Source organism: Nycticebus coucang, chromosome 1 (assembly GCF_027406575.1).
Source record: "Nycticebus coucang isolate mNycCou1 chromosome 1, mNycCou1.pri, whole genome shotgun sequence".
In the NCBI taxonomy this organism is placed as follows: domain Eukaryota; kingdom Metazoa; phylum Chordata; class Mammalia; order Primates; family Lorisidae; genus Nycticebus; species Nycticebus coucang.
Window position 1 is genome coordinate 6,235,002 of NC_069780.1, and position 13,866 is coordinate 6,248,867.

General features: G+C 45.5%; 1 protein-coding gene across 4 annotated transcripts in view; it reads right to left on the reverse strand.

The window, feature by feature from the left end:
- NAAA (N-acylethanolamine acid amidase) overlaps positions 1-13,819 on the reverse strand; it is a 30,619-nt gene extending 16,800 nt beyond the window's left edge. For 3 of the 4 annotated variants that reach the window (XM_053586722.1, XM_053586726.1, XM_053586732.1), the window contains exons 1-5: positions 13,557-13,819; positions 12,846-13,010; positions 9,177-9,303; positions 4,283-4,373; positions 2,115-2,191 (exon numbers count right to left, since the gene is read on the reverse strand). In XM_053586722.1, the coding sequence (XP_053442697.1) occupies positions 2,115-2,191; positions 4,283-4,373; positions 9,177-9,303; positions 12,846-13,010; positions 13,557-13,759 (663 nt within the window). In that variant the 5' untranslated portion in view covers positions 13,760-13,819. Of the gene's footprint in view, positions 1-2,114; positions 2,192-4,282; positions 4,374-9,176; positions 9,304-12,845; positions 13,011-13,522 lie in introns of all 4 variants that reach the window. The other variant, XM_053586739.1, reaches the window with a different exon arrangement.
- Positions 13,820-13,866: the final 47 nt, after the last annotated feature.

Genomic DNA, 13,866 nt, shown 5'->3' on the forward strand with positions numbered 1-13,866 from the left:
TTTTCAAATGTCAATGCTTATAGTACACTAGATTTTCTGCATTTTTTAAATCTTAGGATGAAAAATTTTAGAAGTCATCTTAAAAATGTGTGATGGATGCATAATTTGCTAATAACTTTAGGGAGTACCCACATGAAGTGGTAATCCCTTAGTGGGGCTAGAGGATTCAAGGAAAAACCAGACAGGCAAATGCTGGACAGGGCCAGGTCCCAGCACCAGAGCTGTGCTGTAGGAAATGGGCTTTGTCTGGTCAATTACAAGTTATAGTCACCCCCAATGAAAGGGGGTACATTTCAAGACCCCAGTAGAGTCTGAATAGTACCAAACTTGATATATACTATGAAGGAATTTCTTTTTCCTTCACAATGTCACAGATAGAAGACTCTTTTTTAAAAATAGACATATGTATATATGTATAAAAATATGTATATTTTTAGATAGGGGTTCTCACTATGTTGTCCAGGCTGGATTGGAACTCCTGTGTTGAAGGAATCCTCCCAACTCAGCTTCCTGAGTAGCCAACAATAGAGGCACCTGCCACCCTGCCCAACTGCAGACTTACTCTTACCATAGACCTTAGCAACCTCAGCATATGGATTTTTTTTTTTCTTTCCTTATTTCACCTTTTAGTGAAATACTTCATGGCTTATCTGTGGCAAATCTGAATCACCAGCATCACGACTTTGGGACCTTCATTAAGTGAAGTGAGAGTTTCTTGACTACAGACTGTGTCACCATCTGACAGTGGAGACGTCCACTCAGTGACTAGTGGGCAGGTGTAAGGACAAAGGAATGATTTACAAGGATTCACATCCCAGGCAGTAGGGAGTGGGAAGATTCAAGAGTTTGTCCTGCCCACTCAGAACAGCGTGCAATTTAAAATTTATGAATTGTTTGTTGCTGGAATTCTCTATTTCATATTTTCCAACTGCAACTGACTGCAGGTAACTGGAACCTCAGAGATGGAACCGTGGATAAGACGGGACTACAATGGTAGGAGAACCTGGAACTCTGCTTGCTTCAATAAGCCCCTGAAAAGCAGATGTTCCTTTTCTTGTATGTAGAGCTACTTTCTGATGTATTTGCTTCACTAATTCAAACACAGGAGAGCACATCTGTATCTGTAGAAGAACATAGTATTGTCTCTTAACTCAGCCATCATGGGAAAACTAGCCTACACCAAAGATTCTCTTCCTGAGCAAACTCCTCTGAGCCCTCTTCTTTACAAGGCTTTAACCTTGGCCTATAAAGCCTTGAACAAACACTAATATGTTTCTAACAGCTTGAAGCCACCTCCCTCAGCTAACTCTGGCCATCCTGTCTGAGAAAACTCAAGGTCATTAAAAGAATTTGCTGCTTGTGCCAGCCAGCACCTGAGGATGACCCTCTACCATCTCTGGGAGGGCAGGAACTTAACTTGTAAGCTCCAGTTAGCATACCCAGAGGGTTTCACATGAGCCCCTCTCCTGCTCTTCACTTCCCTGACTGTACCAAGACCTTCCTCATTCCCTTTCACACTCCTCCTCCCCCCTTTAACACACCCTGTCACTTTTTTTTTTTTGAGAGCCTCAAGCTGTCACCCTAGGTAGAGTGCCGGGACATCACAGCTCACAGCAACCTCCAACTTCTGGGCTCAAGCGATTCTCCTGCCTCAGCCTCCCAAGTAGCTGGGACTACAGGTGCCCGCCACAACGCCCGGCTATTTTTTGGTTGCAGCCATCATTGTTGTTTGGCGGGCCCAGGCTGGATTCGAACCCACCAGCTCAGGTCTATGTGGCTGGTGCCTTAGCAGCTTGAGCCACAGGCGCCGAGCCCACCCTGTCACTTCTGCACCAATGCAGGCTGAGTTCCCTACACTCTGGACTTTCCCTACCACAGACACATGGCGCTGACTGAAGTCTGCCCTCACCGCTTACCTGTGCCTGGTTTTGCTTGTCTTTGACCCTTACAACCAAAAAAGTTTATATGCACTTTGTAAACATTTAGATGCGTATTCTTTTCAGGAGCTTCTTACATTAAAAACAACGTTGTTAAGTGACACAGAGCATAGCAACATGCACACGCTGGTTTAGAAGATGAAGTTAGAAGATGGAGTCAGCAGTAAATGTACTCACGGTGCGGATGAGCCAGCTGATCGGAGAGTGTCTCTGAAAAAGGGCAGCGATCGCGTTCTCCCACCACCAGCCTTTATCTGCCAAGTGAGTGTACGTGTTACACACGTGGGTCTATACACATGCATACAACAGATACACAAATACTCAAGTTTTGAAAACAGAATCCTTTGTACCTATAGACGATGATAATTACGCCAAAGGAACACATTCTGTGAATAACTCCAGGCAAAATAACATTATGTAGCTATCAAGGGAAGTGTCTCAATTTATTGCACATGAACTTTATGGCCACTGTGTATTTGGAAGTGTAGGAAATTTATATCTTCCAGACCTTTCCATTTGATTTGAGCTCATTTTTTAAAGTACACATTTAAACTCATCCCCCTAAATTACTCTCTATAGATTTATTGGCAAAGAAAAATTTTCATTCAAGAAATAAGCAATAGTAGCAAAAGAAAAAAACAGACAAATTGGAAATTTAAAACTTTTTTAAATTTCATGCATTAACAGATAATATCAACAGAGTAAAAAGGCAGCCCACAGAAGGTGAGGAAACACCCGCCAGTCATGTAGCAGATGAAGGATTAATGTCCAGAGCAGATGCAGAGAACGCCTCACGCTCAACAGCAACAAGCAGCCAATTCCAGAACAGCAGCGGGGCTGGCATAGACATTTCTCCAACATGGTCAACAAGCACGTGAGCAGAGGTCTGGCATCACTCATCGGTAGAGACCCGCACATCAGAACTACAGTGAGATACCAGCTCACATCCACGAGGAGGGCCATGATCCAAAAAGCCAGAAAGTAGCAGCGAGGTGTGGAGAAAGCAGAATGCTCATGAACTATCGGTGGGAATGTAAGATGGGATTGCTGTTACAGAAAACAGTTTAGAGGTTCATCAAAAAAATTAAAGATTGCCTTGGCGCCCATGGTTCAGTGGTTAGGGCACTGTCCACATGCACCAGGGCTGGTGGGTTCAAACCTGGCCTGGGCCTGCTAAACAACAATGACAACAGTAACAAAAAATAGCCAGGCATTGTGGCAGGTGCCTGTAGTCCCAACTACTTGGGAGGCGGAGGCAGGAGAATCGCTTGAGCCCAGGAGTTGGAGGTTGCTGTGAGCTGTGACGCCATAGCACTCTACCGAGAGTGACATAGTGAGACTCTGTCTCAAAAAAAAAAAGAAAAAGAAAGAAAGAAAATTAAAAATTGGCTGGCCGTGATGGTGCACAAGTGTAATCCTAGCACTCTGGGAAGCCAAGGCAAGAGGATTGCTTGAGCTCAGGAGTTCAAGTCCAGTCTGAGCAAGAGCAAGACCATCTCTACTAAAAATAGAAAAACTAACCAGACATCACGGTGGGCACATACAGTCCCAGCTACTTGGAAGACTGAGGCAAGAGGATCACTTGAGACCAAGAGTTTGAGATTGCTGTGAGCTATGATGCCGCAGTACTCTATCCAGGGCAACAGAGTGAGACTCTGTCTCAAAAAAAGAAAAAAAAAAAAAAATTAAAGATCACCAGAACTTTTCCTCCTGTCTAACTGAAACTCTGTGCTCTTTGACCAACATCTCCCTTTCCCCAACATCTACCTTCTACCCTACGCTGTGATAACCACCATTCTATGCTCTGCTCCCGTGAGTTAGCAGTTTCAGATTTCACATCTATGTGAATAGAAGGTGATAAGGGATGTAAACCATTAAGAAAGGCCTAGTGGGCTATTTCCATCTCAACCTGACACAACACCCCTCCAAAGAGCAGCTGAAGAGGCTCGGCGCCTGTGGCTCAAGCGGCTAAGGCGCCAGCCACATACACCTAAGCTGGGAGGTTTGAATCCAGCCCGGGGCCTGCCAAACAATGACGGCTGTAACCAAAAAAATAGCTGGGCGTTGTGGTGGGCGCCTGTAGTCCCAGCTACTTGGGAGGCTGAGGCAAGAGAATCGCTTAAGCCCAGGAATTGGAGGTTTCTGTGAGCTAAGATGCCACAGCACTCTACCCAGGGTGACAGCTTGAGACTCCTGAAGAGATAGTTAAAAATATGGACCACATCTGTTCACTCCGAACATGGGGTCACATGGGGTCAGCACTCTGTATGTCCGTTTGGTGGGGGAAGCACTGGATAGAACTGAACAGGAATATGGCTTAAAATGTGCACGAATGTTTTGATTACCTCGCTCATCGCCAGAAACCGTGAACTTGTGCGGGCTCTGACCGGTCCATAATCCTACATAGCCCACAAAAGTGGTTCCAGTGAACGCGACCTGAAATTCAGAGACGAACGGTCATTTCACCATTCCAACCAGAGACACATTAAAATCACCTGTTGCCCTACAATCTCCTGGATTTTTTTCTTGTAAGTTCCAACATAATAGAATAAAATTCTGAAATAACCTTCTACTACAGGGGTTCTTAATCTTAGGAATCCATGGACAGAATCCAATAGATTTGTGGCCTTCGCTGGGAAAAAGGTTCATATTTATTTTTAATAACCTCTAACTGAAATTTCCCTCCTCCTATAATGAACCACGCAAAAAATCATGCAGTAATAGTTGTGCCTGTGATTCTGTCACCAGCATAAATCACGAGTTTTTTCAGATACACAATGGTAGTTGCACATGTCTTGAAATAACACCTCTAGTCATCACCACTCTGAAATCACGGCAGTTATCAGACTAACTGCTCAGTCTTACTATTTAATGTAATATTGAAATGGCTATTTTTCAACATAATTGACTTTCTTTGTAATCTCATGCAGAGTCTCACTATGTCGCCCTCGGTAGAGTGCTATGGCGTCACGGCTCACAGCAACCTCAAACTCTTGGGCTTAAGCGATTCTTTTGCCTCAGCCTCCCAAGTAGCTGGGACTACAGGCACCTGCCACAACACCCAGCTATTTTTTGGTTGCAGTTGTCATTGTTGTTTGGCAGGCCCAGGCTGAGTTCGAACCTGCCAGCCCTGGTGTATGTGGCTGGTGCCCTAGCCACTGAACTACAGGCACTGAGCCTTATTTGATGCATGTATAAAATATTCTTCAACAAAGAAGTCCAAAGGTTAATCAGCCCAGCCTAGAAGCAGCAAATGAAGACTGATTTAAAAACTTGTTTTGGCCGGCCAGACTTGGCGGCTCAAGCCTATAATCCCTGCACTCTGGGAGGCCAAGGTGGATAGATTGCTTGAGCTCAGGAGTTTGAGACTAGCCTGAGCAAAAGAAGACTCCCATCTCTAAAAATAGCCAGATGTTGTGACGGGCACCTGTAATCCCAGCTACTTGGGAGGCCGTGGCAAGAGGATCACCTGAGCCCAAGAGTTTGAGGTTGCTGAAAGCTATGATACCACAGCACTCTACCAAAAGTAGGCAAAGTGAGACTGTGTCTCAAAAAAATAAACAAACAAATAAATAAAAACTTGTTTTGGCCAGGCATGGGAGGCTGATGCAGAAAGATCACTTGAAGCCAGGAGTTTGAGACCATCCTGAAGCCAGGAATTTGAGACCCTATAATAAGACTCTGTCTCTATAAAAAATAAAAAAATTAAAAAATTAGTACCAGGCACAGTGGCTCATACCTATAATCGTAGCATTTTGAGAGGCCAAGGCAGGAGTATTGCTTGAAGCCAGGTAGCTGAGACCAACTTGAGCAAGAGTGAGACCAGTCTCCAGAAAAAATAGAAAAACTAGTCAGGCATGGTGGAATATGCCCGTGCTCCCAGCTACTCGGGAAGCTGAGGCAGGAAGATGGCTTGAGCCCAGGAGTTTGAGGTAGCTCTGAGCAAAAATGACCCTACTGCCATCTACCTGGGACAACGAAGAGAGAGCTAATCTCAGTTAAAAAATTAAATTAAAATAAAAAATTAAAACTTGCTTTAGTGTGCTTAAAAGAGATAAATATAATATTTCATGAGCTCTATGAAATTTGGGGAAACAAGTAGAACTGTTCATCAATAATAATCACATCTAAATTTTTCATATTTAAAAAATCTTCACAGTTATCTCAGGAGTTATAGGGATCACCCCCATTTCAGATTAAGGTAATGAGCTCCAGGGATTGAAAGACGCCACTGCATTACCCACAGGAGAAAAATCAAACTCGGTTATTTCTGATACCAAATTAGAAGTCCCTAGAACAGTGTCTGACTCGTACTGTTCAAGAAGTTAATCAGTATTGGGTGGCGCCTATGGCTCAAAGGAGTAGGGTACCGGCCCCATATACCGGAGGTGGTAGGTTCAAACCGGGCCCTGGCCAAAAACTGCAAAAAAAAAAAAGTTAACCGGTATTGTCATATTTTGAGAAACGACTAGGCCTAGGTTAATATTTTCCCCTACAAAACTTAATCTTATTTCAGTAACAACTTTCTTTTTTTTTTTTTTTTCACCATGGGTAGAGTGCCGTGGCATTACAGCTCACAGCAACCTCCAACTCCTGGGCTCAAGCGATTCTCTTGCCTCAGTCTCCCAAGTAGCTGAGACTACAGGCACCGGCCACAATAGCACTCGGTTATTTTTTGGTTGCAGCCGTCATTGTTGTTTGGCAGGCCGGGCTGGATTTGAACCTGTCAGCTCAGGTATATGTGGCTGGCACCTTAGCTGCTTGAGCCACAGTACCACTTTCACTTAATTATTCTTACTTCATTTGGATATAAAAATAATTTAAGGTGGTTAAAGTACAAGGGAGAATGCAGTAGCCTCAGTATTATAAATCATCTTTTCCCCGGGGCTTACTGAGGCCCTTCCTCAAATGCTCCTCACGTCCATTCATAGCACCAGAATGGGAACAGGTCTCCCTCACTACTAAAGCTCCTACAAAATGTAATTACATGGGGAGGAAAAAGCAATTATTTGGTCACCTCATTCGCACGACGTGCTCATGTTAGTGTCACTCTTGAAGGGCTAAGAAAATTAACATTATGAAAATCAAAAGCATGTCGTATTTTCCAATTAAACATAATTATACATAATAAGATACAATTTGTAAGATATTTTACCTTGCAGCTCTGACAATTCAGCTTTTATTTCTCACCGTCTGTACTCTCCAATTGTTTCTGCCAAGTCAGTTACCCCAAACAAACCCCCGGCAGGAGGCTAAGGCTGAGTTCTGGAAAAGTAAACTATTCAGAGGTGGTAAGACTTGGTTCTGGTCCTGCCTCTGCCATGCCTCTGCCTGTGTCACTTGGGGCAAGTCAGTCTCAAGGCCTGGCCCCCTCATCTAGAAAATGAGGCTGAAAATGCTGCTCTGTGCCTGCCTCACAGGGCTCGGAGGATCAAATGAGGTCCTGTACGTGAAAATACTTTTAAAATAATGAACACTGGGCAAGAACGAAAGATGAATTATTTTGTGGGTAAGCTGTTCTTAGCAAAACAATTTCTTGGCCCTGAGCTCTGTGCAGAAGGGCAATACCCAAGTGTGAACTGTCTGAAACCTAGAATCCAGTGACAATGACCTACGCGTGAGCACGGAGAGGACAGCCAGCTCAGTAGACATTTCTCACGGGAGCTCCAGGGAAACAGAAACGGACAAGCAACAACTAAGAATGTGAGTTAGTGACTTTCAGAGAGAGCAGTTGAAAGGATCTAATTTCCTTCTATTCCTTTGTCGATTATAAGAATATTTGTTTATTGGAGAATAATGGAGAAAAGCATTAAGTAATAAAATAACTGTAAGAAATAATAATTCAGTAATAATTTAATATCTTAGCAGATTTCCTTTAAGAATTTGTTATGCATTTGTATTCTACCATGAACCACATAGAACAGTTTGGAAATCAAATTGTTAAAAGTGGTGAAGTAAAGAAATGAAATTGGAAAGGAGAAACTTCTAACTCAATTTACTTTAATTCTGTATTATTTAAATTTTTTATGAGAAAATAGTGTTTGTAAAAGAGATGACTAAACGAATACTCAGTCAATGAGTGTTTAGTGTTTGTGAATCAACACCGAAATCCAAAGAACAAAGACGAGAATCGTCCTTAAAACTCTGGCTTCTGCTTTATAGCAATAACATGCTTTGGGTACTCAGAGAATATTGATTTATGCTCTGTCTCTAAAAGTGTACAGTGTTATAGTGATGTAACCTCAGCACATCTTATAGTTTTAGAGGAACCATGCTTAAAACAATCTAAGTATGATTTTTTTTAAGATCATACATACACAAGAGAGTGGTATAGGTGAATCATACTTGTAAAATGAAGGATTATTTATTATTTAGCCCCTATGTATCTAGTACCTACCACATGCTTTACATGGATTATGTCACCTAACATTTATAACCATCGTGAACCAGGCACAGTGGCTCACACCTGTAATCCCAGCCCTCTGGGAGGCCAAGGCAGGAGGACTGCTTGAGGTCAGGAGTGTGAGACCAGCCTGGGCAGAACAGTGAGACTCTATCTTTACCAAAAAAAAAAATCAAAATTAGCTGAGCATGGGGGCACACACCTATAGTCCAAGCTACTCAGGAGGCTGAGGTAGGAGGATCGTTTGAGCCCTGAAATTTGAGGTTACAGTGAGCTATAATCGCACCACTGCCCTCCAGCCTGGGTGACAGAGCAAGACCCTAATCTCTAATCTAAATAAATAAATAACATCTATAACCATCTCAATAAAGTTGTTACAAATCTCTCTGAGCTGTAGTCTGCAAAATGGGTGTAATCTCCCAGGTTCACAAAACACAGTAATCAACAGAAACAATATTTAAACCCAGGACTGTGAGATCCCAAAGCTGGAAGGTCCTACCCATTGCACTGCCCAGCCCCTCTCTATTCCAGAAGCAGCTTGAACATGGAAAGCAAAGAGCTGACTCGGCAAAAGTGGAAGATTGATCCTACTCCAGAAGAGATTTCCCTAAGAAAAATGAACTGACCTCCTATTTTCCCTAAGAAAAATTAAATGATCCTCTTCTCTACAAACATAATTGATGTAAACCGCTCTCGCTTGGTTTTGTTTTTCCAGCAGTTTGAAGTTTTTTGTAGCTGACACTAATAACACACTTGAATTAGAAGGCCATCCGAGTGATTGCTAACTTAGGTGAACAAGTCTTTGCAAACTGTGTCTTATGTTATACAGATTATACCTGTCCATTCTTTAAGAATTGTACATCTGCGGTCAGCTTGCGTAAGGTATCTCCATAGGCATAATCCAGGTTCCGACCGTGGTAAATTTGACCTCTGGAGTCTTGAGCCACAATACTGGTGCAGAACCTAGAAAAGGGAAAGGTCCAAGGTGAATGAATTAAAAAAAGGTAAATGAAAAAAAAATGTAAAAAAAAAAAAAAAAGGTTAATGAGTTTTTAATTTTTAAAACAAGCCCTCAAAGTAAAATAGTTTGTCTTCATTATAACTGACATATATGCTATACTCCTTGTACGAAAACATGGATTCACAATTTAAGATGAAAAACGTAACTGGACACAACTCATCTGCGTTCATTCCGCGTTCCTAAACCTTCCTAAACCTTTGCCCTCGGGGCACATGGATGGATGACCTGGTGAGCGCACTGAGGGAGAATTTCATCCCAAGTCTAAACACTAAGTGCACTGACTCATCCTGGGCCCAGGGGGACCTCTGACCTCTGCTTGTTCCTCTGCTGGGCAGTCATACTTAACACATTTAAAGCTAACTTAAGCTCCCCTCTCCATACCATGAATGTCTCAGAGCAACTACAATGGCACTAACCCTTTGTTCCACAATGTTGCATTTTGTCCCCCTGGGAAAACGGTCAGTTCTTTAAGAATTTAGCACTTTTCCTGTCTCTCTTAGAAATCCTTGCACAGAGCTAATAAAAGAAAAGGATCCTGGCTCGGTGCCTGTGGCTCAAGCAGCTAAGGTGCCAGCCACATACACCTGAGCTGGCGGGTACGAATCCAGCCCAGGCCCGCCAAACAACAATGAAGGCTGCAACCAAAAAATAGCCGGGCATTGTGGCGGGCACCTGTAGTCCCAGCTACTTGAGAGGCGGAGGCGGAGGCAGGAGACTCGCTTGAGCCCAGGAGTTGGAGGTTGCTGTGAGCTGTGATGCCACAGCACTCTACCCAGGGCGACAGCTTGAGGCTCTGTCTCAAAAAAAAAAAAGAAAAGAAAAGGATCCTTTAAGGATGCTGGATTAGACAAAGTATTTTGAGAAAAAGAGGAGGAGGTTTGTCAAAAGATCTAAATATCTATTTACGAAAAAATACTTACACAAAGTATGTTCAGTTCCAAGGGAGAAAGCGATGCAATCCACACAAACAAAACTAGAGGAAATACTCCGAAGGACTTTCTGGTCATTTCTGAGTAAGAAGCTGGTGTTTATTTTGTTCTTTGGACTTTCCTGCATTTACTGATTCTCTACAATAATTACATATTACTTTCATAATTAGGGGAAAAAGCAAGTGCCAGTGATTTTTGTTTAAGGAAGGAAGCTTGGTTAGGTTTTAATTCCTTCCAATCTGAACTTCAAAGAGTTAAGGACAGGGAGGGGACAGATAGGATAAGGGATGAACTCAAGCAAGTTTGTAGAATCTCTCTCAAGTGATTTTTCAAAATTGGCCAGGTAAAAATAATTCGTGTCCTGCAGAATGTTTCAGTGTGAACCTCACAGCTCAGGAGGCAATGAGGAGACCAGCGCTGGACCCTCACGCCCTTAGCACTCATCAGCCCCTCACTTTCAGGGAGTTGTCCCCTCTGAGGCTTTGTTTCTACATCACAAAACAGAGGACACAGTGCAACCTTCCCCATGGGGCTGTGTTCACAAAGTGCCTGGTGCCCAGCAGGCTCACTACAGGGTAGCTAGGATGGTCTGATTCAAGAAGCCTTAGTTTTGCAATGAGAACAAAGTATTTCCTTTGTTGATGCTAGGGGAATCTGAGAGTGCTTTCTATCGTTAAGCAATTCAGTAAAATACCTTAGTATCAAATCCAAAAGTCAGAAAGGGTTTACTAGAACTTTTGCTTTAATCTGGCTGAATATGGTTGACTCCAACAAATGAGGGTAAAAATGATTTGTGATTTTTCATTGAGAAAGCCACATGTCAAAATAGGAAACAGTTGGAGACAGGAAGAAGGATGGTTAAAATTAACTTAGTTCTCTTGAAACACTTAAATTTAGCAGGCCTGAGTCTCATCGGTGTTGGAAGGCACTTTCTGGAAGAGGAAGGCAGTCACGGAGCTTCCCAATTTATGCTGCTTAGGTGTTCAGAATAATGCCAAGGCCATTAAAGTTTCATTATCCCAAGAGTTTTTATTTTATTTTGAGGGGGCTTGTTTATTTATTTATTTATTTTTTCAGAGACAGGGTCTCATGCTGTCACCCAGGCTATAGTGAAGTGATGTCATCGCAGCTCACTGCAACCTGCCTTCAAGTGATCCCCCTGCCTCAGCCTCCTGAGTAGTAGCCAGGACTACAGGCATGGGCCACTGAACCTAGCTAATTTTTTCTTTTTTTTTTTTTTTTTTTGTAGAGACAGAGTCTCACTCTTGCTCAGAGGTGGTCTTGAACTTCTGTCCTCAAGAGATCATCGTGCTGCAACACCCCCACAAAGCACTAAGATTACAGGCATGAGCCACCCTTCCCCCCAAGATCTCTTTTACTCCTTCCTTCCACCCCAGCATCTTTATTTACTCCCTCCTTCCTTTCTTTCTTTTTGAGACAGAGTCTCACGCTGTCACCCAGGCTAGAGTGTGACACTCAGGTTTGCTCAGGCTGGCCTGGAACTCCTGACCTCAAGTGATCCTTCTGTCTTGGCTTCCCAGACTGCAAGGATCACAGGCCCGAGCCACCGTGCCAGCCCACTTTCATCTTCTTCAGACAGCAAGCAGCTAGCTCTAAGCATCTACAAGACGTCACCAGATCTATGACTAGGCTGGTGTGGTGTTAAACAGTAAGTGTTAATAGGAGAAAGCAAGTCAAACCTCTTAATTCTAAGACCTGTTACTAACTCCATAAACTTTTAAGGGTCCCTCTGTACTTAGCCTGGGATCAATCACACTCCCCACTGCTTCCACTTCTGGGTGCCACATTTTATCACACTCACTAGGTCCCAACACTGGGCAGCCAGTAGGACAGACCAGTGCTCCCTGCACACACACACCCCATCCCACCCCCCCTCAACAGACTTTGAAAAAGCGGTGGAGAGCACGGGTCATGAAATACAGGCAGGGATAAATGCAGTGGGCAAGTAAGTGTAGGAAGGACTGGGCGGCCGAGGCAGGAGGATTGCCTGAGTTCAGGAGTTCCAGACCAGACTGAGCAAGAGTGAGACCCCATTTCTACTAAAACAGAAAATCTAGCCGGATTGTTGTGGAGGCTGAGGCAAGACTATGGCTGGAGGCCAGGAGTTGGAGGTTGCTGTGAGCTGTGATGCCACCTCACTCCACCCAAAGGGGCAGAGACTCTATCTCAAAAAAAAAAAAAGTGCAGGAAGGACCCACTGCAGATATAAAGCTGGAGAGCCATAGGCTTAGTTTCCAAAACTTCCTGGAAAAGCACATGTTGATCAGAGTTTTGAAAGTAAGATACTCCCTGGATTGGTGGAGAGAGCACAGGGGGCTTCAGGTAGAGGAAAATGTCGGTGTTGAGTCAGAGAAGCTGCGCGCTCCCTCTCCAAGCTCACGATCTACTGCGCACATTTGCACAGAGAGGCACAGGGAAACGCTGGGGGCTGCTGGGCAGCCGGTCACCACCGCTGTCATCACACTGAAACGCGGAAACGCCCCCCACTCGGGTGTGACAAGCCCCACCTTAATCCTTGAACCCGGGGCACTCACGCGGAGGACTCGTAGGCCAGGTTGACCAGCAGGCAGTCGGCCAGGCTGAGGTTGAGGAAGCGGGACATGCCGCGGATCTCGCCGGTGAAGGGCTGGGGCAAGAGGCGCTCCAGCTCCACGACCACCTTTCCCATCAGCGCGTGCACCCACGTGGGGACTCTGTCCCTAGAAACGTAAAAGCAGTAGGGTGTTTGCACCGCACGAAGGGCGAAGGCAGGCGAGGGTGTGCGTGCTGGGAGCGGCCGCACCCTGGGGGTGAGCGCGAGATGGCCCTGCTCCCCAGAGGGCTGACCGGCCAGGCGCGGTGTCAACAACCCTTACCATCCAGGAGGGAAAAGGAAAATTCTCACGGAGGGAGGGCGAGTGAGGCTGGTCCCCAAAGAGGAGGCCTGCGCGAGGAAGACGTGGGGTGTGTCCCCTTCTCAGTAGCTGAGCAGCCGGGGAGAAAACGCGCGCGCCACCCTGACCCGGAATGGCTCAAGTACAGGCGTGCCAAGGAGACGCTGAACTTGAAAAGCGAACCGGCAGCGCCGGATTATCTCCAATTTAGGCGCTGCGGGGAGCAGCAGAAATGCCAGTTCCGAGAGGGAATCCGGACGCAGAGTTTCAGTTTAAAGCCCTCGGGGCAGCAAGCATCTGCGCTGCGGCGCGGAGACCCGGGCCGGCGCCCCACTCACCCGATGATCTGCACCACCGCGGCGCCCCACTCACCCGATGATCTGCACCACCGCGGCGCGCAGCAACCCCCGGTCGTAGTTCCGCAGCACCGGCAGCCAGCGCAGCTCGGCGGCCACGTCCAGGCTCACGTTGAAGCGCGGCGGGGCAGTGGGCGCGGCGGCGGCGGCCAGCCCAGGCCCGGCCAACAGCAGCAGCCGCAGCAGCGCCGGCAGCGGCCCCCGGCCTGCGGCTCGCATGGCCAGGATCCGGCGCCGGAGGCCACAACTCCGACCTCTGCCGCACTGCAGGCGCCCAGGGCGGCGCGGAGTGGGGGCAGGGAGAGGGCGGAGCCTGGCGGGCTAGA